General features: G+C 41.4%; 1 protein-coding gene across 5 annotated transcripts in view; it reads left to right on the forward strand.

Annotated features, from left to right (window-relative positions):
* LOC115165429 (copine-9) overlaps positions 1-24,984 on the forward strand; it is a 69,695-nt gene that overhangs the window by 33,801 nt on the left and 10,910 nt on the right. For all 5 annotated transcript variants that reach the window (XM_029718524.1, XM_029718526.1, XM_029718525.1 and 2 more), the window contains 9 exons: positions 6,726-6,789; positions 17,773-17,876; positions 18,087-18,191; positions 18,974-19,015; positions 19,104-19,179; positions 20,935-20,988; positions 21,098-21,159; positions 21,427-21,473; positions 23,000-23,181. In XM_029718524.1, the coding sequence (XP_029574384.1) occupies positions 6,726-6,789; positions 17,773-17,876; positions 18,087-18,191; positions 18,974-19,015; positions 19,104-19,179; positions 20,935-20,988; positions 21,098-21,159; positions 21,427-21,473; positions 23,000-23,181 (736 nt within the window). The remainder of the gene's footprint in view (positions 1-6,725; positions 6,790-17,772; positions 17,877-18,086; positions 18,192-18,973; positions 19,016-19,103; positions 19,180-20,934; positions 20,989-21,097; positions 21,160-21,426; positions 21,474-22,999; positions 23,182-24,984) is intronic.

Below are 24,984 nucleotides of genomic sequence, written 5' to 3' on the forward strand. Positions count from 1 at the left end.
CTGTGATTTATTTAGAATTCAAGGCACACTTAACCAGCATGGCTACCACAGTATTCTGCATCGATACGCCATCCCATCTGGTTTGCGCTTAGTGGGACATCATTTGTTTTTCAACAGAACAATGACCCAAAACACACCTCCAGGCTGTGTAATGGCTATTTGACCAAGAAGGAGAGTGATGCAGTGCTGCGTCAGGTGACCTGGCCTCCACAATCACCCGACCTCAACCCAATTGAGATGGTTTGGGATGAGTTGGACCGCAGAGTGTTGGAAAAGCAGCCAACAAGTGCTCAGCATATGTGGGAACTCCTTCAAGCCTGTTGGAAAAGCATTCCAGGTGAAGTTGGTTAAGAGAATGCCAAGAGTGCAAAGCTGTCATCAAGGCAAAGTGTGGCTACTTTGAAGAATATAAAATATATTTTGATTTAACACTTTTTTGTTTACTACATGATTCCATGTGTTATTTCATAGTTTTAATGTCTTCATTATTATTCTACAATGTATAAAATTGTAAAAAAATTAAGAAAAACTCTTGATTTAGTAGGTGTGTCCAAACTTTTGACTGGTACTGTATCTGTTATGCTAGTTAACATCCAGCATATATAGCAAGCTACACTACATGACTAAAAGTATGTGGACAACTGCCCATCGAACATCTCATTCCAAAATTATGGGCATTAATATGGAGTTGTTTCCCCCCTTTGCTGGTATAACAGCCTCCACTCTTCTGGGAAGGCTTTCCGCTTGATGTTGGAACATTGCTGCGGGGACTTGCTTTCTGCCACAAGAGCATTAGTGAAGTCGGGCACTGATGTTGGGCGATTAGGCCTGGCTCGCAGTCGGCGTTCCAATTGATCCCAAAGGTGTTCGATGGGTTGAGGTCAAGTTCTTCCACATTGATCTCAACAAACCATTTCTGTATGGACTTCGCTTTGTGCACAGGTGCATTGTCATGCTGAAACAGGAAAGGGCCTTTCCAAACTGTTGCCGCAATGTTGGAAGCACAGAATTGTCTAGAATGTCATTGTATGCTGTAGCATGACAATTTCCCTTCACTGGAACTAAGGGGGAAAAACAGCCCCAGCCTCCTCCACCAAACTTTACAGTTGGCACTATGCATTCGGGCAGGTAGCGTTCTCCTGGCATCCGCTAAACCCAGATTCATCTGTCGGATTGCCAGATGGGCGAAGCGTGATTCATCACTCCTGAGAACGTGTTTCCACTTCTCCAGAGTCCAAAGACGGCGAGCTTTACACCACTCCAGCCAATGCTTGGCATTTCGCATGGTGATCCTAGGCTTGTTTGTGGCTGCTTGGCCATGGAAACCCATTTCATGAAGCTCCCGGTGAACAGTTCTTGTGCTGACGTTGCTTACAGAGGCAGTTTGGAACTCGGTAGTGAGTATTGCAACCGAGGACAGACAATTTTTACTCTCTACGCACTTCAGCATTCGGCGGTCCCGTTCTGAGAGCTTGTGTGGCCTACCACTTTGCGGCTGAGCCGTTGTTGCTCCTAGACATTTACACTTCATAATAACAGCACTTACAGTTGATCGGGGCAGCTCTTGCAGGACAGAAATTTGACGAACTGACTTGTTGGAAAGATGGCATCCTATGAAGATGCCACGTTGAAAGTCACTGAGCTCTTCAGTGAGGTCATTCTACTGCCAATGTTTGTCAATGAAGATTGCATGGCTGTGTGCTCAATTGTATACACCTGTCAGCAATGGGTGTGGCTGAAATAGCCGAATCCACACATTTTGTATAGTGTAGCTTGCTAGCTAGCACATAAGACTAGCCAAGTTAGCTGCATTTTTCCTTGCATGCGATTGGCTGTGTTCTTTGTGGCGACACACCGCCTGGGAGACAGGACTGCCTGTCAGGCATCGTTCAGGGCTTAAATGCCCCACGAGGGCATTGCGATCACATGGCTCCTTGATGATGTGGTTATCGTGCATCTGAACAAATTAATGGATGTTACTTTCGACCAAACAACTATTGTTATGTAGTGATCGTGAGAGAAATACTGTAAGTCGTGATCTCGACATAATGATGCATTGGTATTTATTTATTCATATGTCCTCTCAGGTCTTCCGTAATAATAGGTTTCCTACCTGTTGCTAGTCTTGCCATTCCATTTGCCTTCAGACTGGGGATGGGAGTGACAGGGAGGAGATGATTTTTCTGAAGGACATTCTCTCCCAGGTCTAATCACATTGAGACGTGGTGGGCCTTTAGCTAACAGGATTTCTGCCCAGGGGCTCTGTTGTCTGCTATGACATAGTTAGACGATGTGTCCTGTTTTCTGCTGCTGCTGCTGCTGCTATGACTTCTGTTACCAAGGAAACTTACGGTCATTTGTTATTTCCTCTCCATATCCAGATACCATCAGGATGGTGGAGACAGAACACTCTGTTTTCCACTAACTGTTCTATTTCCTCCACAATTTACTGCCATTACTCACCATGTGTTATACAGTGCCTTCAGAAATGATGTATACCTCTTGACTTATTCTACATTTTGTTTTGTTACAGTCTGAATTCTAAATGGATTAAATAGATGTTTTTGCTCACCCATCTACACACAATAAATGTTTACAAATACATTGAAAATTAAAAACAGAAATATATTTTTTGCACACCTGGATTGTACAATATTTTCCCATTATTCTTTTTAAAATTCTTCAAACTCTGTCAAGTTGATCATTGCTAGACAGCCATTTTTAAGTCAAAACTTTAACTAGGCCACTCAGGAACATTCAATATCATCTTGGTAAGCAACTCCCGTATAGATTTGGCCTTGTGTTTTTAGGTTATTGTCCTGCTGAAAGGTACATTTGTCTCCCAGTGTCTTTTGGAAAGCAGACTGAACCAGGTTTCCGCTAAGATTTTGCTTGTGCCTCAAGTGGTGTGTATTCGTGGATGCCTAGGCTTCCCCAATGCCAGGCTTCCCCAAAATATGTTCCAAAAAATGAAAAATACATAATTTCATTACTCTCTCTGTGTTTTATAATTTTCCGGCAATTCGCAGGAATTGTAGGAATCCATTTGAGGGAGCGAAATAGCGCCCCTCACTCTCTGTATGTGTAACCCATCTAGGCCTATCTGATGCTGTCTGGTCAAAAAGAGTATGACATTGTTGCCGCCCGTCTAATTGAATGCAAGGGTAGCCAGCGAGCATTTGGCCTCCCTTGATAAAAAAAAAGTATAAAATAATAGCCAATCTGCGTTGAGCTGAACTGTGATTTTTAGCAAGGTAGCCTTTTACAACAAAAACGTAGATAGTTTCGTCAACATGAAAGAGAGGAGGATGGCATTGGTGTTTCCCTACAAGTAGGGGGAGTCTATGTTTTCTATAGTACTTACACACACAGAGAGAAATCAGAACCATGGACAGCCAAATCATATTTAGCTTACGTTGGTTGGACTAAATTGTTTTTGGTGTCTTTTAGTTGTCATTGAATTAGACTAAGCAGAGGTGATTTGTTGATGTTGCAATGGTGTTGAAATAGTGTAGGGAGTGTCTGTTGTCTTTGTGACTTGTGGTAACTCTCCGTGGTTCTAAATCATAGTTGATAATTACTCCAAATTAGTCCAAAATGTGAAAACATGAACTTGCTTGACCATGCTGTAGGTCATGTGACTGTTTGTTACATGTAATATGCTTTGTGGACTCCACCAGACAGAGCATGCATGTTTTTGAATATTTTGAAGCTGTGCTTGAAATTCACTACTCGATTGAGGGACCTTACAGATAATTGCATCTGTGGGGTAGTCATTCTAAAATCATGTTAACCACTATTGTTGAACACGGAATTAGTCCATGCAACTTATTATGCGATTTGTCAAGCACATTGTTACTGTTGAACTTATTTAGGCTGTCCATAACAAACAGGTTGAATACTTATTGACTCAAGATATTTCAGCTTTACATTTTCTATTCATAAAAAAATATATATGTGCTAACAAAATTCCACTTTGACATTTTGGGGTATTGTGTGTAGATCAGTGACACAATTTCAATTTTATACATTTGAAATTCAGGCTGTAACACAACAACATTTGGAAAAATGAAAAAGAGGTGTGAGTACTTTCTGAAGGCACTGTATAACACCTCATAGTAAAAACAGAGGTTTGTAATTATAATGAGGGGTGTCCAATCTCGGTCAGAATTGCACACTGGAATAGTATTACACTGTGTCACCTCTGTAACTCAGCGAGGACTCTCTGAGATTGTACATGGTTTGATTGGACAGCGATGTGGTGAGAGGATGAGCTGCACCAGGGGAGAATCTCAATAGCATTTCCTTAATTCCTCTCATTCTTCTCAAAATCCATTTGATGAGAAAGTCAGAGGTCCCTACTAATGACTGGAGGAGAGGAGTGGAGAGCTGTGGAGTGAGATGCAGCTAGCCCAGAGTGACCCAGGTTTATTCAGCAGTCCACCTCCACTGCACAGTAATTGACCAGCTTGCAGGGTTGACCTTGCAAGCCCCTAACTGTCGCATAGCCTCTCGCTTATCTTCTCTCACACTCTTTCACGCTTCATCCCATTCTTACACTTCTCTCCTCTCGTCTGCTCTGGCTTTCATTATCCTCGCTCTCATTCACTTTGTGAATCCACTAAGTTGAATGGAAGTAAAAAACAAAGCATTAACCTTGATGTGATGGCAACTGCATTAAAGCAGAACAAAAAAGAAAATACAGCTTTGTGAATGTGCTATGCAGTATGGGTTGAATGCAGTCAGACTTTTCATCCCAGCCAATGGAATTAAGTCGGATGGAGTTCCTTCTAAACTCCTGTGGTATTCATGCTCCATACTGTCAACAAACAGTTTCATTTAAGAAGACCACGAGTGGGGCTTTTATTGCTCAATCTAATTCGTACTGATAAAAAAGATCATCCATAGGCACTTTTGATAGACTTAAAACAGCTGCAAATTATCGAGATATTAAACTGTCACCAACAAAAACTTAAACAGTAGGCCTATAGCAAATGCAGCAAATGGCATTCATTTTCACATGCAAATAGCACAGTATAGTGCTCAAAGCATGCCATTCCATGAGAGCAGCATTTATTTTCCAACTCAAGCTATGAGCCCAATCAATGCTCCGTGACCACAGAATGATCAACAACAGCGTAGGCTAATAAGTCTTTGGTTTTTGGGTTATGCTCAGGTAAAACAACTTGGCTAATCTATGCTGAACTAAAATATAAACACCATGTAAAGTGTTAGTCCCATGTTTCATGACCTGAAATAAAATATCCCAGAAACGTGCTACCTTGTCCCAGACCTGCTGTTTTTGACTCTCTCTCTCTAACGCACCTGCTGCTGAATCTTGAATGCTCTGTTATGAAAAACCAACTGACATTTACTCCTGAGGTGCTCACCTTTTGCACCCTCTACAACCACTGTGATTATTATTATTTGACCCTGCTGGTCATCTATGAACGTTTGAACACCTTTTGCCACTGTTATAATCTCCACCCGGCACAGCCAGAAGAGGACTGGCCACCCCTCAGAGCCTGGTTCCTCTCTAGGTTTCTTCCTAGGTTCCTGCCTTTCTAGGGAGTTTTTCCTAGCTACCGTGCTTCTACATCTGCATTGCTTGTGTTTAGGGTTTTAGGCTGGGTTTCTGTATAGCAATTTGTGACGTCAGTTGATGTAAAAAGGGCTTTGTAAATACATTTGATTGTTTGAATGCACGGCCACATGTTGCAAGAATATGTACACGATTCCTGGAAGCTGAAAATGTCTCAGTTCTTCCATGGCCTGCATACTCACCAGACATATCACCCATTGAGCAAGTTTGGGATGCTCTGGATCAACATGTACAACAGCGTGTTCCAGTTCTCGCCAATATCCAGAAACTTTGCACAGCCATTGAAGAGGAGTGGGACAACATTCCACAGGCCACAATCAACAGCCTGATCAGCTCTTTGCAAAGGGGCTGTGTCACGCTGCATGAGACAAATGGTGGTCACACCAGATACTGACTGGTTTTCCAATCCATGCCCCTACCTTTTTTTAAAGTTACTGTATCTGTGACCAACAGATGCATATCTTTTTTCCCAGTCATGTCAAATCCATAAATTAGGGCCTAATGAATGTATTTAAATTGACTAATTTCCTTATGAACTGTACCTCAATAAAATCTTTGAAATTATTGTATATTGCATTTATATTTTTGCTCAGTATATATTTCCATTTTTCCAAGTCCTATTCTTGAAGATCAAGGGTTATTAAATGCATTGGAATGAGTGAATCTGCCAGACTTTTATTTAATGTAAAGCTATAGCCTAATCATGTTATTATCTGTAGCAGAAAGCAATGGGTTAGAATAAACCTACCATAACCAACCCATAAAATGAAACAACTCTAACATTGAGTTACCTGCAGTAGGTGTTGTTCAAATGGTAATATAAATGTTTGTCTTCTTCTGATGCCTCTTAGGGGGAAGTAATCTAAAAATAACTGCAAGCTATCCGATTATGTTACTGAGTTTGGGCACTACAAAAGTTCCATTACTGATTACAGTTTTGGACCGGTAAAGGATTAGATTTCTAAAGTAACCTACCCAACCTTGGTTAGATTGTTAATGAATGTTGCCTCAGTATTCAGACAAAGAGCGGGCCTGTGACTATGTATGGTAATGTCATTCCTATTAAAACATCTCTTTCTGTCTCTCTCTCTGTTTCCATCACTCTCTCTCTCCTCTTTCACAGTGGGATTCCTGGGAAGAAGTTAGGGGCCATTATCTTCACGGCGGAGGAGCTCAGTAACTGTAGGGTCAGTACCTGACATGTCACCTTTTCCCCTCTGAGCCGGAGGACACGTGAGTCAGACAATGTTTCAGCTGTTGTTGTGGAGAAGCGTGCCAGTAAACCCCACATCAAGAAGCATTATATGGATACTTCTTCTGTATCTCTTTGCCATTCACATACTGTAGTTGACTTTCAGGAGGGTGGTGACCTCTTTTTCTTTTTTCTTTTATCCCATCTATTTATATTTCTATATTTTCAAAATTGGCTGACGTTCCCTTGCTGTTCCCTCTTCTGTTTCACTTCGTCATTTGAACATTTCCCTTTGTAGTGCTCCCCTCGACACACACACACACACACACACACACACACACACACACACACACACACACACACACACACACACACACACACAAAGACACATGCAACTATCCCCAACTCCCCTGTCTAAACCCTCCAGTGTTATTAACATTCCTTTATTCCAACTTTGAGCATCTCATCCACTTGGTGACAAGTTTTAGATTTTTATTAGTATCCCCATTAGCTGACACCAATGGCGAAAGCTAGTCTTACCGGCGTCCGACACATAATAAAAAATACGTTAGACAAAATACTTCACAATGAATTTACATACATTTAAAAACATTAATGTGTGTGTGTCATCAGTTACACATACAGTACCAGTCAAAAGTTTGGACACCTACTCATTCAAGGGTTTTTCTTTATTTTTACTATTTTCTACATTGTAGAATAATTGTGGATATCAAAACTATGAAATAAGACATATGGAATAAGTAACCAAAAAAGTGTTCAACAAATCAAAACATATTTTATATTTGAGATTCTTCAAAGTAGCCACCCTTTGCCTTGATGACAGCTTTGCACACACTTGGCATTCTCTCAACCAGCTTCATGAGGTAGTCACCTGGAATGCATTTCAATTAACAGGTGTGCCTTGTTAAAAGTTAATTTGTGGAATTTCCTTAATGCATTTGAGCCAATCAGTTGTGTTGTGACAAGGTATGGGTGGTATACAGAAGTTACCTCTATTTGGTTAAAGACCAAGTCCATATTATGGCAAGAACAACTCAAATAAGCAAAGAGAAATGACAGTCCATCATTACTTTAAGACATGAAGGTCAGTCAATCCGGAAAATTTCAAGAACTTTGAAAATTTCTTCAAGTGCAGTCGCAAAAAACCATCAAGCGCTATAATGAAACTGGCTCTCATGAGGACCGCTACAGGAAAGGAAGACCCAGAGTTACCTCTGCTGCAGAGGATAAGTTCATTAGAGTTAACTGCTCCTCAGATTGCAGCCCAAATAAATGCTTTACAGAGTTCAAGTAACAGATACATCTCAACATCAACTGTTCAGGAGAGACTGCGTGAATCAGGCCTTCATGGTCAAATTGCTGCAAAGAAACCACTACTAAAGGACACCAATAAGAAGAGACTTGCTTCAGCCAAGAAACATGAGCAATGGTCATTAGACCGTTGGAAATCTATCCTTTTGGTTTGATGAATCCAGTCCAAATTTGAGATTTTTGGTTCCAACGGCCGTGTCTTTGTGAGACGCAGAGTAGGTGAACGGAGAATCTCTGCATGTGTGGTTCCCACCGTGAAGCATGGAGGAGGAGGTGTGGGGGTACTTTGCTGGTGACACTGTGATTTATTTAGAATTCAAGGCTCACTTAACCAGCATGGCTACCACAGCATTCTGCAGCGATACGCCATCCCATCTGGTTTGGGCTTAGTGGAGCTGTCATTTGTTTTTAAACAGGACAATGACCCAAAACACACCTCCAGGGTGTGTAAGAGCTATTTGACCAATGAGAGTGATGGAGGGCTGCGTCAGGTGACCTGGACTCCACAATCACCTGATCTCAACCCAAATTGAGATGGTTTGGGATGAGTTGGACCGCAGAGTGAAGGAAAAGCAGCCAACAAGTGCTCAGCATATGTGGGAACTCCTTCAAGACTGTTGGAAAAGCATTCCTCATGAAGCTGGTTGAGAGAATGCCAAGAGTGTGCAAAGCTGTCATCAAGGCAAAGGGTGGCTACTTTGAAGAATCTCACATTTTAAATATATTTTGATTTAACACTTTTGTTTTGGTTACTACATGATTCCATGTGTTATTTCATAGTTTTGATGTCTTCACTATTATTCTACAATGTAGAAAATAGTAAGAAATAAAGAAACCCTTGAATGAGTAAGTGTGTCCAAACTTTTGACTGGTACTGTACATGTCAGCACATACACACAACAAGTAGGTCACATGGAGAAGAGGTGGTGTGCCATGAGGTGTTGCTTCTTTGTTTTTTGAAACCAGGTTTGCTGTTCACTTGAGCAATATGTGATGGGAGTTCCATGCAATCATGGCTCTGTATAATACTGTACGTTTCCTTGAATTTGTTCTGGACCTGGGGTCTGTGGGGAAAAAAACCTGCTGTCATGTCTGGTGGGGTAATTGTGTGTATCAGTGCTGTGTGTAATTTGGCTATGCAAACAATTTGGAATTTCCTATACATTGTTGCTTATAAAAACAAGAAGTGATGCAGTCAGCCACTCCTCAACTCTTAGCCAAGAGAGACTGGCATGCATAGTATATTAGCCCTCTGATTACAATGAAGAGCAAGACGTGCCGCTCTGTTCTGGGCCAGCTGCAGCTTAACTAGGTCTTTCTTTGCAACACCTGACCATATCACTGGACAATAATCAAGATAAGATACAATTAGAGCCTGCAAGACTTGCTTTGTGGAGTGTGGTGTCAAAAAAGCAGAGCATCTCTTTATCACGTACAGAACTCTCCCCATCTGTACAACCATTGAATCAATATATTTTGACCATGACAGTTTACAATCTAAGGTAACACCAAGTAATTTAGTCTCCTCAACTTGCTCAAGAGCCACACCATTCACAGATTCAGCTGAGGTCTAGGACTTAAGGAATGATTTGTACCAAATACAAATCTCTTTGTTTTCAAGATGTTCAGGACCAGTTTATTACCGGCCACCCATTCCAAAACTGACTCCAACTCCTTCATACAGGTTTCAGTGACTTCATTATCTGTAGTTGCTGGCCCGTATAGTGTTGAATCATCAGCGTATATGGACACACAGGCTTTGTTTAATGCCAGTGGCAGGTCATTGGTAAAAATATAAAAGAGTAGAGGACCTAGAGAGCTGCCCTGAGGTACACCAGACTTTAAATGTTTAACATTAGAGAAGTGTCCATTAAAGAAAACCCTCTATGTTCTATTAGATAATTGCCATATCGTGGATTCATGGCTGAAGTTGAAAAGCCATAACACTTAAGTTTTTTTCAACAATAAGTTACGGTCAATAATATCAAGGGCTGCACTGAAATCTAACAGTACAACTCCCACAATCTTCTTAGTATACATTTATTTTAACCAATGATCAGTCATTTGTGTCAATGCAGTACATGTTGAGTACCCTACTCTATAAGCATGCTGAAAGTCTGTTAATTTGTTTACAGAGAAATAGCATTGTATTTGGTCAAACACAATTTTTTCCAACAGTTTACTAAGAGCTAGCAGCAAGCTGATAGGTTGGCTGTTAGAACCTGTAAAGGCTGCTTTACCATTCTTGGGTTGCGGAATGACTTTGGCTTCCCTCCAGGCCTGAGGACTTACACATTCCTCTAGACTTAGATTAAAGATAGGACAGATAGGAGTGGCCAGAGTCACCTACCATCCTCAGCAGATTTCCATCTAAGTTGTCAATGCCAGGAGGTTTGTCATTATCGATCAATAACAATAATCGACTCACTGCTCATTGTTGGTATTTCCTGCCTAAGTTTGACCTTGCCTTCATAATACAGTTTCTTCTTCTTTTTGTTGAGTTTAGTCATATAATTTTGAAATTTGCAGCTAGACTTAAGAAAGAGACAGACAGACAAGAAATGTAGAGGAGCGTGGGCGGAGCTCACTACTCTGTCACTGAGAAACTGGCTGCTAAGGGATTTCCCATGATGCCCTCTCTTGCTGCCAGGCCCCTCTGCTCATTATGGTGGCTCCACACGTCATGCTTCAGTCCCGTTGCATCTCCCCAGGGACCTGTCCTACTCCCCAAAACAGAGCAGTGTACCGATCAACGGCTGCACCACCACCGACAGACCATAAACAGCCATACATATTGATGAGCCTCAGGCTAAATATATAGTCCCCATGCAATGTCATTCATTCTGTACACTCTTAGAAGAAAAGGTTGCTTATAGAAACAAATAAGGGTTCCATCGCTTGCTTCATATATGGAACCCCTAAAGGTTCTATATACATCCCTTTTATACCTAGGGGTTGTTCTTGACTAGAATGGTTCCATATAGAACCCTGCATGGTGCCATTTATGAATTGTGGCTGCTACTATTAAATAGTAATACTTTGAGATAAGAATATAATTGAATAAACAATTAAATAATGGACAAAATAATACCAGCATCGTTTTTTGAATTTATTAGAAATATGAACTGTTGGCCAGGGAGGCATCTCTTTGTTTGAATAATAGCCCATGTCAACACTGGCTGACTTCTTTACAATACAATACAATACACTGTCCATTAGTTACAGTGAACAACAAAAGTGTGTCTTCTGCTCTCAACCCCTCCTGACAGCAGACCTCACACAAACAGTTCAGACGAGCACAGGTTCAAACTGCATGCAGCACCCCTGGAAGGAAAGCATGTTGTGGGGTTAAGGACCTTGCTCAAGGGCCCATCAGTAGGGGTGTTTTGAGGATGTGAACACAGAAGCCCTCCAGTTGTCAGATCAATTCCACCTGTTTTTTTTCCAGTGCCCAGCCCAGGATTTTAACTTGCCATCTTTTGGCAATAGGTCCAACTCCTGCTACAGGTCCAACTGCCAAGCTGTTGGACTACCTGCTTGACTGGTTCCAGATAATAAGAAAAAAGGAGCGATAGATTGCATGAGTTAATCTGCCAAAATGATGACAAAATGCTATGCAGACATTTAATTATTATGATTAGAAGAACAACTTACATGTAGTTGTTGTCAGCAGCAGCCGAAAGAGATCCTCTGATAGTTACTATAGATAGTGTGTTAAAAGTCATGTAATGATTTAACCAGGTTATTGGATCAGACTTATTATACAGAATTTATTATGTCATATATACAAACCTCCTCTGTCAGAAACAGTCTTCAAATGGCTTCATGAAACAGGCTAGTCCCCTCACCTGACTCCACAGTGAAATATTGAAGTAAAGGAAAAGTTAGCTAATTTCCAATGTCAGGATGGGTCTGTAACTCTATTTGCCATATCACATAATAATAAACAAATATTTGAAAGAGTTAGCGGGCTAGCTTGTAAAGTGGCAAATTAAAGTAGCCTTTTCTGTTTAGCTATCGAAGTTATTCTAATAACGTTGAAACTTTATTTATCTAGCCTATAGTTTATCATATGATTTTGGCTTCGTAAATTTGAATAAAATACTAAACTTTGCTGACCTTAAAGTGTAAATGACAGTGTTTTAGCAACATGAAATCTTATTCAAATCTGTTCATAAACAGGGTGAATATTTACCCTTTTTTGTAGACATTTTCTCAAATGAGCACAAGTGAGCATTTTCACATTTTCATAAATTCATATAATGTTTGGGAATGACAAAGGCATTTGTGAACATTCTATAGCAATTTAGAGTGGTAAAGCCGCTGTGCGTTTGGACAATTTAATAGACACTGCAGTAAATAAAACCTAATAAAAACATCTGTCTTGTCCAAGACACGGGCCTGTGACCCATAGCCAATCAGAGCTACAATAGGCCTATATGCACACACGGGCCACACGGGCCTGCCATCATTCACTTTGAACTGGACTGTGTGTTTACAGGCAGTAGGGCCTGCCATCATTCACTTTGAACTGGACTGTGTGTTTACAGGCAGTAGGACCTGCCATCATTCACTTTGAACTGGACTGTGTGTTTACATGCAGTAGGGCCTGTCATCATTCACTATGAACTGGACTGTGTGTTACAGGCAGTAGGACCTGCCATCATTCACTTTGAACTGGACTGTGTGTTTACAGGCAGTAGGGCCTGTCATTATTCACTATGAACTGGACTGTGTGTTTACAGGCAGTAGGACCTGCCATCATTCACTTTGAACTGGACTGTGTGTTTACAGGCAGTAGGGCCTGTCATTATTCACTATGAACTGGACTGTGTGTTTACAGGCAGTAGGACCTGCCATCATTCACTATGAACTGGACTGTGTGTTTACAGGCAGTAGGGCCTGTCATCATTCACTATGAACTAGACTGTGTGTTTACAGGCAGTAGGACCTGCCATCATTCACTATGAACTGGACTGTGTGTTTACAGGCAGTAGGACCTGCCATCATTCACTTTGAACTGGACTGTATGTTACAGGCAGTAGGGCCTGTCATCATTCACTATGAACTAGACTGTGTGTTTACAGGCAGTAGGACCTGCCATCATTCACTATGAACTGGACTGTGTGTTTACAGGCAGTAGGGCCTGCCATCATATACTTTGAACTGGACTGTGTGTTTACAGGCAGTAGGGCCTGCCATCATATACTTTGAACTGTGTTTACAGGCAGTAGGACCTGCCATCATATACTTTGAACTGGACTGTGTGTTTACAGGCAGTAGGACATGCCATCATATACTTTGAACTGGACTGTGTGTTACAGGCAGTAGGACCTGCCATCATTCACTATGAACTGGACTGTGTGTTTACAGGCAGTAGGGCCTGCCATCATTCACTATGAACTGGACTGTGTGTTTACAGGCAGTAGCCACAGCGCGACTTTAGATTATTACAACACATTCACCAAAAGACACAACACCTGAATGGATTTCTGTAAATATGTAAATACCACAGGAGTCCACTTACATTTGGGAACTTTACAGTCCTATTGATCAAACAACCATGAAAAGGTAGGCTCTCTCTCAGTTGCCTATGCACATCAACAACAACAAGATCAACAACTAATGCTAGCCAGAGCAATTTTGAGCTAAAATCTAATGAGGGAACATTAGATAAACCCTCTCAAACTTTTTATGCTAGTTGGCCGTCCAAATTGCACTGAAACAAAAGGGAATAGTAGGCTGCTTGTCCTTCTGCAGCTTGCCTGCCAATGTATGCTTGTCCCACCCACTTCTTAACAACTGAATGGGAACTTGCCTGCCCGCCCATGCCAAATACGCAAGCCAAGGGGTGTCAAACTCAATCAACACACAGACTATATTGAAATAACACAATGAATTTGCAGGCCAGACATATTTAAAAAGATGTAAAGGGCCAACTGCGACCCAAACTGGTAATTGTTTTATTTGAAAAAATATGGCCCTTTTATAAAGTCCACTGATGTACATAGGATGCTGTATATAGCATTTTAACATATTAAAACAAAAGTAGAGATAAATAATATTTGTTCAGCCTTTGCTGCTATGCTTGCAGATGTGCATAATATGCTGCAATTCTAATCAAAAAGTATTTAGTAACTCCAAATAACAAAAACGTAGCTGTAGGTTGTTGTAACATTTAAACGTAAAACAGGTTTACATTTTTTTTGCACTGCATGGATCCCCAGTGCCGTTGAATTCAGCATTGCTGTATGCTGCACTCAAAATATATTGTAGAGTAGCCAGCCTAGGCTACTGCTCAAATGTTGCTGTAATTGGCCTACATGTTTCTGCTTTGCATGGCGTTTTGTTGCAGATTTAGTCATTTGGTTATTCATTGTCAAGCTTTAAAAACTGAAGCCAGACTGCAACATTATAGTAGACTTTCCCTCGAACACACAAAAGCAGCGCAATTGAAGTTGAATTCAATGCATTTTTTGTCAAATATAAAAATGTTTACCTCTTTATGTTGGTTTTGAAGCGTAAACTGTGAATTTGTTATTTTTTTACTGATATTATGATTGTCTGTTTGTTTCATATCTGCAAAGTAGATACAACGCTGTCAGTTCCACTTTAATACCTTGAAAGATAATGTGATTATTGCTAGGCTACTTGCAAGTTGGTTCAACCACTTATTTTTTCCTGCTTCTAGCATTTAATTTGCAACAGCACAGGTTTTTATGAACCTTGCTGTTTTCCACTCATAGAGAGCATCTTCCCCCTGCCATAGAGAGCTAGCGCTGTCGGACGTCAGCTAGCCATTTTTATGACCAGGCATAATCATGCAGCAGCATCATTAATATGGATATAAATATCAAACAAATCAAAAGGGAACGTTAGCTGTCATTTGAGTTTGATGTGACTGGGTTAGCTTTTGTTGGCTGTTGATTTCTAAAATCCCCATTACACTCTGGGGTACACTCTTAGAAAAAAGTGTTCCAAAGGGTGCTTTGGCTGTCCCTATAGGAGAACCCTTTTTGGTTCCAGGTAGAACCCTTTTTGTTTCCATGTGGATCCCTCTGTAAAAATGATTCTACATGGAACCCAAAAGGGTTGTACCTGCAACCAGAAAGGGTTCTTTAAAGGGTTCTCCTATGGGGACTGCTGAAAAACCCTTTAAGGTTCTACATAGAACCTTTTTTTTCTAAGAGTATAGGGATAGAACCCTCAAGGTTCTTTGGCTTCACTGGATATGTATACAGTATATACTGTATAAAACCTGTTTTAGTAAAGGGTTCTTTAATCTTTCCCAAAAAAACAAAATGTTCTATATAGAACCCCAAATAATATTTTTTTCTAAGAGTGTATGGTGTTGCTTTTTCATTTCCACTTAAAGTGGAGGTTGGATCGGAGTCACAATTAAAGCTAAATGTGTTTCCTGTGGTTATTATGCTGTCTGACTAGCTTTAAATGTTGAAGATCAGAACATTTGTTGTACTTTAGAGCTGTGTCCAGAAGACTATTCTTTGGGGTTAGACTTGACCCATGAGTAATTTCCTAACGGGCACAGACGTCAATTCAATGTACAGTTGAAGTCGGAAGTTTACATACACTTAGGTTGGAGTCATTAAAACTTGTTTTTCAACCACTCCACAAATTTCTTGTCAACAAACTATAGTTTTGGCAAGTCGGTTAGGACATCTACTTTGTGCATGACACAAGTTATGTTTCCAACAATTGTTTACAGACAGATTATTTCACTTATAATTCACTGTATCACAATTCCAGTGAGTCAGAAGTTTACATACACTAAGTTGACTGTGCCTTTAAACAGCATGGAAAATTCCAGAAAATGATGTTATGGCTTTAGAAGCTTCTGATAGGCTAATTTATATATTTTGAGTCAATTGGAGGTGTACATGTGGATGTATTTCAAGGCCTACCTTCAAACTCAGTGCCTCTTTGCTTGACATCATGGGAACATCTAAATAAAGCCAAGACCTCAGAAAACAAACTGTAGACCTCCACAAGTCTGGTTCATCCTTGGGAGCAATTTCCAAACGCCTGAAGGTACCACGCTCATCTGTACAAACAATAGTACGCAAGTATAAACACCATGGGACCATGCAGCCGTCATACCACTCAGGAAGGAGACGCGTTCTGTCTCCTAGAGATGAACGTACTTTGGTGCGAAAAGTGCAAATCAATCCCAGAACAACAGCAAAGGACCTTGTGAAGATGCTGGAGGAAACAGGTACACAAGTATCTATATCCACAATAAAATAAGTCCTATATCGACATAACCTGAAAGGCCGCTCAGCAAGGAAGAAGCCACTGCTCCAAAACCGCCATAAAAAAGCCAGACTACGGTTTGCAACTGCACATGGGGACAAAGATCATACTTTTTGGAGAAATATCCTCTGGTCTGATGAAACAAAAGTAGAACTGTTTGGCCATAATAACCATCGTCATGTTCGGAGGAAAAAGGGGGAGGCTTGCAAGCCAAAGAACACCATCACAACCGTGAAGCACGGGGGTGACAGCATCATGTTGTGGGGGTGCTTTGCTGCAGGAGGGACTGGTGCACTTCACAAAATAGATGGCATCATGAGGGTGGAAAATTATGTGGATATATATATATATATATATATATATATATATATAAGCAACATCTCAAGACATCAAGAAGTTAAAGCTTGGTCGTGAATTGGTCTTCCAAATGGACAATGACCCCAAGCATACTTCTAAAGTTGTGGCAAAATGGCTTAAGGACAACAAAGTCAAGGTATTGGAGTGGCCATCACAAAGCCCTGACAAAGCGTGTGTGAGCAAGGAGGCCTACAAACCTGACTCAGTTACACCAGCTCTGTCAGGAGGAATGGGCCAACATTCACCCGACTTATTGTGGGAAGCTTGTGGAAGGCTACCCGAAATGTTTGACCCAAGTTAAACAATTTAAAGGCAATTCTACCAAATATTAATTGAGTGTATGTAAACTTCTGACCCACTGGGAATGTGATGAAAGAAATAAAAGCTGAAATAAATAATTCCCTCTACTATTATTCTTACATTTAACATTCTTAAAATAAAGTGGTGACCCTAAGACAGGTATTTTTTACTGGGATTTTATGTCAAGAATTGTGAAAAACAGAGTTTAAATGTATTTGACTAAGGTGTAAACTTCCGACTTCAACTGTATGTAAAGTGTATGTAAACTTCTGACCCACTGGAATTGTGATACAGTGAATTATAAGTGATCTGTCTGTAAACAATTGTTGTAAAAACTACGTGTCATGCACAAATTAGATGTCCTAACCAATGTTTTAATGACTCCAATCTAAGTGCATGTAAACTCCAGACTTCAACTGTAGCCACATTATTGTTATTTTATTATAGACAATTTTTACTTTAGTTTATTTAGTAAATATTTTCTTAACTCTTTTTTCTTAACTGCATTGTTGATTAACGTCTTGTAAGTAAGTGTTTGACACCTGTTGTCTTCGGGCGCATGTGACAAATCAAATTGTATTTGATTTGATATTCCACGTTGGTTCAACGTAATTTCATTGAAATGACAGTATGTAGTACAGTATGTGCCCAGTTGGCTGTTTATGGTGTGCTACGGTGAGATGCTATGCAAAGGTTCTCTGTTGATGTTTTTCTCCAGGACATTGCTACCATGCAGCTGTGTGCCAACAAGCTGGACAAGAAAGACTTTTTTGGGAAATCTGACCCCTTCCTGGTCTTCTACAGAAGTAACGAGGATGGAACGTGAGTTTAGCTTCCGAGGAAATGTCCTGGTTTCCTAGTAACGTCTAGTTTCATCTACATCTTCATCTTTCCGAGGCTTTACCACAGTATGCAATGTAGGTCTGTGGGTTAGGTTCTAGCTGTGAGTATCATACTGGGATTGTCTCTAGTGATATCACCTAAGTACATTGTGAGTTCCTCTCTGTAACTTTCTCTACAACTCTGTTCCAGGTTCACTATCTGTCATAAGACGGAGGTGGTTAAGAACACACTGAATCCTGTGTGGCAGCCCTTCACCATCCCAGTGAGGGCCCTCTGTAATGGGGACTATGACAGGTTAGAGTGGAGAGGACAGAGGGACAGTATGCTTTGGGTTGCATGACCAATGATTGTCCTTCAGGCTGGGGGTGTGACTATCTATGACTATGTTGTATGAAAGGATTGTGGTCATACGCACATACATAAAAACGTAGGTGCTGGGTTGATGAAGTTTACTAGAACAGACAGACAGGCCAGCACACTGAATATGCTCCCAGTTACCTTTATTGACAACGTTTCGATACGCAAGGACCTTCATCAGGTCAGGTATGTTGTATGATATCAATAGCGTTGAAACATTGGGAAACTGTCTGGGGGAACCAATGGGGAACCTCTACAGTACTGAGCAGCAGAATGATGACTTCAACTGTTAGTCACTGGGGCGATCAGAATAATGCCAGCAGTCGGCCCTGGTTTCCTAGGGGCCAGCACTGGTGTTATTGGGATTGACTCAGAGTATTCACACCACGTTACCACACCATTCACTGTCAACGATGCTGATGGAGTCTCTGTGAGTCAGTGTTGTGTTGACAGGACAGCAGTCTACGTCACATGAACATGTATCAGCATTTCAACCTTTTTCTTTAGAAGGAATAGGTCTATGGTGGTTGTGTCAAAGGTCATGTTGAACAAATGAAATATGGTGAGCTCTGAATGTATTGGGACAGTGACACATTTTTTTGTTGTTTTGGCTCTGTACTCCAGCACTTTGGATTTGAAATGATACAATGACTATGAGGTCAAAGTGTCAGCTTTAATTTGAGGGTATTTCCAATAGTTTTTTTCTGTTTCCCTCCTAGAACAGTGAAGGTGGATGTGTATGACTGGGACAGAGACGGAAGGTATTTTTTTGTTGCGCTTTTTGATTTACACATGAATGTCTAATGCTTTGTGAATGTGTCTCATGCCGTCAGTTATTCTTCCCTGCAGCCATGATTTCATTGGTGAGTTCACCACAAGTTACAGAGATTTCTCACGTGGACAAAACCAGTTTAATGTCTATGAGGTGAGCCACAAATGTTTGTTCATTTTCAGTAGCATACAGTGCATTCGGAAAGTATTCAGACCCCTTGACTTTTCCCACAGTGTTACATTAGACTTTTTCTAAAATGGATTAAATAAAACAATTTCCTCATCAATCGACACATAATACCCCATAATGACAAATCGAAAACAGGTTTTTTGAATGTTTGGCAAATGTATTAAAACTTTAATACAGAAATACCTTATTTACATAAGTATTCAGACCCTTTGCTATGAAACTCGAAATTGTGCTCAGGTGAATCATGTTTCCATTGATCATCCTTGAGATGTTTCTACAACTTGATTGGAGTCCACCTATGGTAAATTCAATTGATTGGACAAGATTTGGAAAGGCACACTCCTGTGTGTGTGTGTGTGTGTGTGTGTGTGTGTGTGTGTGTGTGTGTGTGTGTGTGTGTGTGTGTGTGTGTGTGTGTGTGTGTGTGTGTGTGTGTGTGTGTGTGTGTGTGTGTGTGTGTGTGTGTATGTGTATATATATATATATATATATATATAAGGTCCCACAGTTGACAGTGCATGTCAGAGCAAAATCCAAGGCATGAGGTCGAAGGAATTGTCCGGAGAGCTCCGAGACAGGATTGTGTTGAGGCACAGATCTGGCGACGAGTTCCTCAGTGGAGATGGGAGAACCTTCCAGAAGGACAACCATCTCTGCAGCACTCCACCAATCAGGCCTTTTATGGTAGAGTGGCCAGACAGAAGCCACAGTAAAAGGCACATGATAGCCCACATGGAGTTTGCCAAAAGGCACCTAATGACTCTGACCATGAGAAACAAGATTCTCTGGTCTGATGAAACCAAGATTGAAATCTTTGACCTGAATGCCAAGTGTCACATCTGGAGCAAACCTGGCACCATCCCTACGGTGAAGCATGGTGGTGGCAGCATCATGCTGTTGGGATGTTTTTTAGCGGCCGGGACTGGGAGACTAGTCAGGATTGAGGGAAAGATAAACGGAGCAAAATCAAATGAGATCCTTGATGAAAACCTGTTCCAGAGCGCTCAGGACCTCAGACTGGGGCGAAGGTTCACCTACCAACAGGACAACGACTCCAAGCAAACAGACAAGACAATGCAGGAGTGGCTTCGGGACAAGACTCTGAAGGTCCTTGACTGGCCCAGCCAGAGCCTGGACTTGAACCCGATTGAACATCTCTGGAGAGACCTGAAAAGCTCTGTTATCCAAACTGACAGAGCTTTGGAGGATCAACAGAGAATAATGGGAGAAAATCCCCAAATATAGGTGCGCCAAGCTTGTAGCGACATACCCAAGAAGACTTGAGGCTGTAATCACTGTCAAAGGTGCGTCAAAGTACTGAGTAAAGGTTCTGAATACATATGGAAATGTTATATTTTATTGGATTATTTAAAAGTAAATTTGCAAAAATGCATAGCCTGTTTTTGCTTTGTCATTATGAGGTATTTTGTGTAGATTGATGAGGGACAAATACTTTTTTTAGAATAAGGCTGTAACGTAAAAAAAATGTGGAATAAGTCGAGGGGTCTGATTACTTTCAGAATGCACTGTATACCAGTACATGTGTGATTACTATTGTCATGAATATCCTTTCAGTTTTGTTTGTTATGTTGTACCTTGAATAGATGTGTACATCCATGTACACATTATGAAAAATATCTACCACAAGCATTTTAAGTTCATATTGCTTTTGAAATGACTTACTGTAATTGTTTTCTTATCCATGCTTTCATAAACCAGGTTCTAAATCCAAAAAAGAAGGGCAAGAAAAAGAAATACATTAACTCTGGCACTGTAAGTACCTTCCCCTTATCTGCCTGTCAGCTTCACCATTGTAATGATTTATATGGGTCACTATTGTCATCATACTATCCCCCCCTGCCCCCATCACTACTATCATCAGGTAACACTGCTGTCCTTCAAAGTGGAGTCGGAATATACGTTTGTGGATTTCATCCGAGGCGGGTGAGTGGAATGTTAATTAGCCCAGGGTTAATTAAACCTATGCCTGTGTGGTTAAACAGCTTGGGAACCCCTGTGATTACAGGCCTTGGACTTACATTGCTTCATCTAACCAGTTAGTCAATTAGGGCCATGGCAAGAGTAATATAACAACTACTCAATAAACTATTGATCAACGTCCTGGTTGAAGAGGTTTGGTCCTCGGAGGGCAGTATTAATTTGGATCACGTTGATCTTTTTAATGTTTTTCAACCCCTTCTTTCCCAACAGGACACAACTCAACTTCACAGTAGCCATCGACTTCACTGCTTCTAATGGTAAGTGGAGCTCAGGGCGGTCATTGGCCATATAAAAACATTTCCACACACAGTAGATGAATTTCAAATGCAAATGCATACTAATTCCACTACATGACCAAAAGTATGTGGACACCTGCTTGTCAAACATCTCATCCCAAAATCATGGGCATTAATATGGAATTTGTCCCACCTTTTCTGCTATAACAGCCTCCACTCTTCTGTGAAGGCTTTCCACTAGATGTTGGAACATTTCTGCAGGGACTTGCTTACATTCAGCCACAAGAGCATTAGTGAGGTCGGGCACTGATGTTGGACGAATAGGGCTGGCTTGTAGTCGGCGTTCCAATTCATCCCAAAGGTGTTTGATGGGGTTGAGGTCAGGGCTTTGTGCAGGCCAGTCAAGTTCTTCCACACCAATCTCGACAAACCATTTTTGTATGGACCTCGCTTTGTGCACGGGGCATTGTCATCCTGAAACAGGATAGGTCCTTTCCCAAAGTTGGAAGCACATATTCGTCTAGAATGTCACTATATGCTGTAGCGTTAAGATTTCCCTTCACTGGAACTAAGGGGCCTGAACCATGAAAAACAGCCCCAGACCTTTATTTCTTCTCCACCAAACTTTACACTATGCATTGGGGCAGGTAATGTCCGTCGCACTGCCAGATGGTTAAGAGTGATTCATCACTCCAGAGAATGCATTTCCACTGGTACAATGTCCAATGGCAGTGAGCTTTACACCACTCCAGCCGACGCTTGGCATTGCGCATGGTGATCTTAGGCTTGTGTGCGGCTGCTCGGCCATGGAAACCAATTTTATGAAGCTCCTGACGAACAGTTCTTATGCTGACGTAGCTTCCAGAGGCAGTTTGGAACTCTGTAGTGAGCGTTGCAACTGAGGACAGACGATCTTTACGCGCTACGCACTTCAGCACTCGACGGATCCGTTCTGTGAGCTTGGAGTGGCCTACCACTTTGCGGCTGAGCCGTTGTTGCTCCAAGATGTTTTCACTTCACAATAACAGCACATACAGTTGACCGGGGCAGTTCTAGCAGGGCAGAAATTTGACAAACTGACTTGTTAGGAAGTTGGCATCCTATGATGGTGCCATGTTGAAAGTCACTGAGCTCTTCAGTAAGGCCATTCTACTGCCAATGTTTGTCAATGGAGATTGCATGGCTGTTTGCTCGAATGTATATACCTGTCAGTAACGGGTGTGGCTGAAATAGCAGGATCCACTAACTTTAAGTGGTCTCCACGTAAGTTTGTGTATACAGTGTATTTAGGTAATTTATGCACATATTAAATAACAGGGGTATACTGTAGGTCACTACATGCATCAGCAGGGATCAGACATGGATCTAGCTTCATTTCAGTTGTAGCTATGTGTGTGTCTGTGTTTTACCTAGCCACTGTGGCTTTGTACTGCTTGCTCTTTGGGGTTTTAGGCTGGGTATCTGTAAAGCACTTTTATGAAAATTGCTGGTGGTAAAAATGGTTTTATAAAATAATTTTGATTAATTGAATTTGTGCTGTGTGACAGGTGACCCGTCTCAGCCCACCTCCCTCCACTACATGAACCCGTACCAGATGAATGCGTATGCCATGGCCCTGAAGGCTGTAGGGGACATCATCCAGGACTATGACAGTGACAAGCTCTTTCCTGCCTACGGCTTCGGAGCCAAGCTACCTCCCGATGGAAAGATATCCCACGCCTTCCCTCTGGTTAGACACACACACACTGCTATGATTAGACACACTTTCAGTCCCAAACCCAGAAGGGCATACACATCATGTACCAGATTACAGTAAAACACCTCTAGTATCATGTATCAGATTATAGTAAAACATCTCTAGTATCATATTCTAGTAAAACACTTCAGAGAGCAGGCCTCTCTAATCGACCTGGCCCGGGTATCCTGGAAGGATATTGACCTCATTCCGTCAGTAGAAGATGCCTGGTTATTCTTTAAAAGTGCTTTCCTCACCATCTTAAAGAAGCATGCCCCATTCAGAAAATGTAGAACCAGGAACAGATATAGCCCTTTGTTCTCTCCAGACCTGACTGCCCTTGACCAGCACAAAAACATCCTGTGGCGTACTGCATTAGCATCAAATAGCCCCCGGGATATGCAACTTTTCAGGGAAGTTAGGAACCAATATGCACAGGCAGTTAGGAAAGCAAAGGCTAGCTTTTTCAAACAGAAATTTGCATCCTGTAGCACAAACTCCAAAAAGTTCTGGGACTGTAAAGTCCATGGAGAATAAGAGCATCTCCTCCCAGCTGCCCACTGCACTGAGGCTAGGAAACACTGTCACCACCGATAAATCCACAATAATTGAGAATTTCAATAAGCATTTTCCTACGGCTGGCCATGCTTTCCAGCTGGCCACCCTTACCCTGGTCAACAGCCCTGCACCCCCCACAGCAACTTGCCCAAGCCTCCCCCATTTCTCCTTCACCCAAATCCAGAAAGCTGATGTTCTGAAAGAGCTGCAAAATCTGGACCCCTACAAATCAGCAGGGCTAGAAAATCTGGACCCTCTCTTTCTAAAATTATCAAAAAAATTGTTCAAACCCCTATTACTAGCCTGTTCAACCTCTTTCAAATTGTCTGAGATCCCCAAAGATTGGAAAGCTGCCACGGTCATCCCTCTCTTCAGGGGGATGACCGTTAACAAAGTTAACAAACAGATCACCGACCATTTCGAATCCCACCGTACCTTCTCCGCTATGCAATCTAGCTTCCGAGCTGGTCATGGGTGCACCTCAGCCACGCTCAAGGTCCTAAACGATATCATACCTGCCATCGATAAGAGACAATACTGTGCAGCTGTATTCATCGACCTGGCCAAAGCTTTCGACTCTGTCAATCACCACATTCTTATCGGCAGACTCAACAGCCTTGGTTTCTGAAATGACTGCCTCGCCTGGTTCACCAACTACTTCTCAGACAGAGTTCAGTGTGTCAAATCGGAGGGCCGTTGTCCGGATCTCTGGCAGTCTCTATTGGGGTGCCACAGGGTTCTATCTCAAGGCCATCAGACTGTTAAACAGCCATCACTAACATTGAGTGGCTGCTGCCAACATACTGACTCATCTCTAGCCAGTTTAATAATGAAATAATTGATGTAATAAATGTATCACTAGCCACTTTAAACAATGCCACTTTATATAATGTTTACATACCCTACATTACTCATCTCGTATGTACAGTATATACTGTATTCTATACCATCTACTGCATCTTGCCTATGCCGTTCGACCATCGCTCATTCATATATTTTTATGTACATATTCTTATTCATTCCTTTACACTTGTGTGTGTATAAGGTAGTTGTGAAATTGTTAGGTTAGATTACTTGTTAGATATTACTGCATGGTCGGAACTAGAAGCACAAGCATTTCGCTACACTCGCGTTAACATCTGCTAACCATGTGTATGTGACAAATAAAATTTGATTTGATATCAGATTAGAGTAAACCACCTCTTATCATGAATCAGATTGTCATACTGTACTTCTCCT

This window comes from Salmo trutta, chromosome 28 (genome assembly GCF_901001165.1).
Source record: "Salmo trutta chromosome 28, fSalTru1.1, whole genome shotgun sequence".
NCBI classification, from domain to species: domain Eukaryota; kingdom Metazoa; phylum Chordata; class Actinopteri; order Salmoniformes; family Salmonidae; genus Salmo; species Salmo trutta.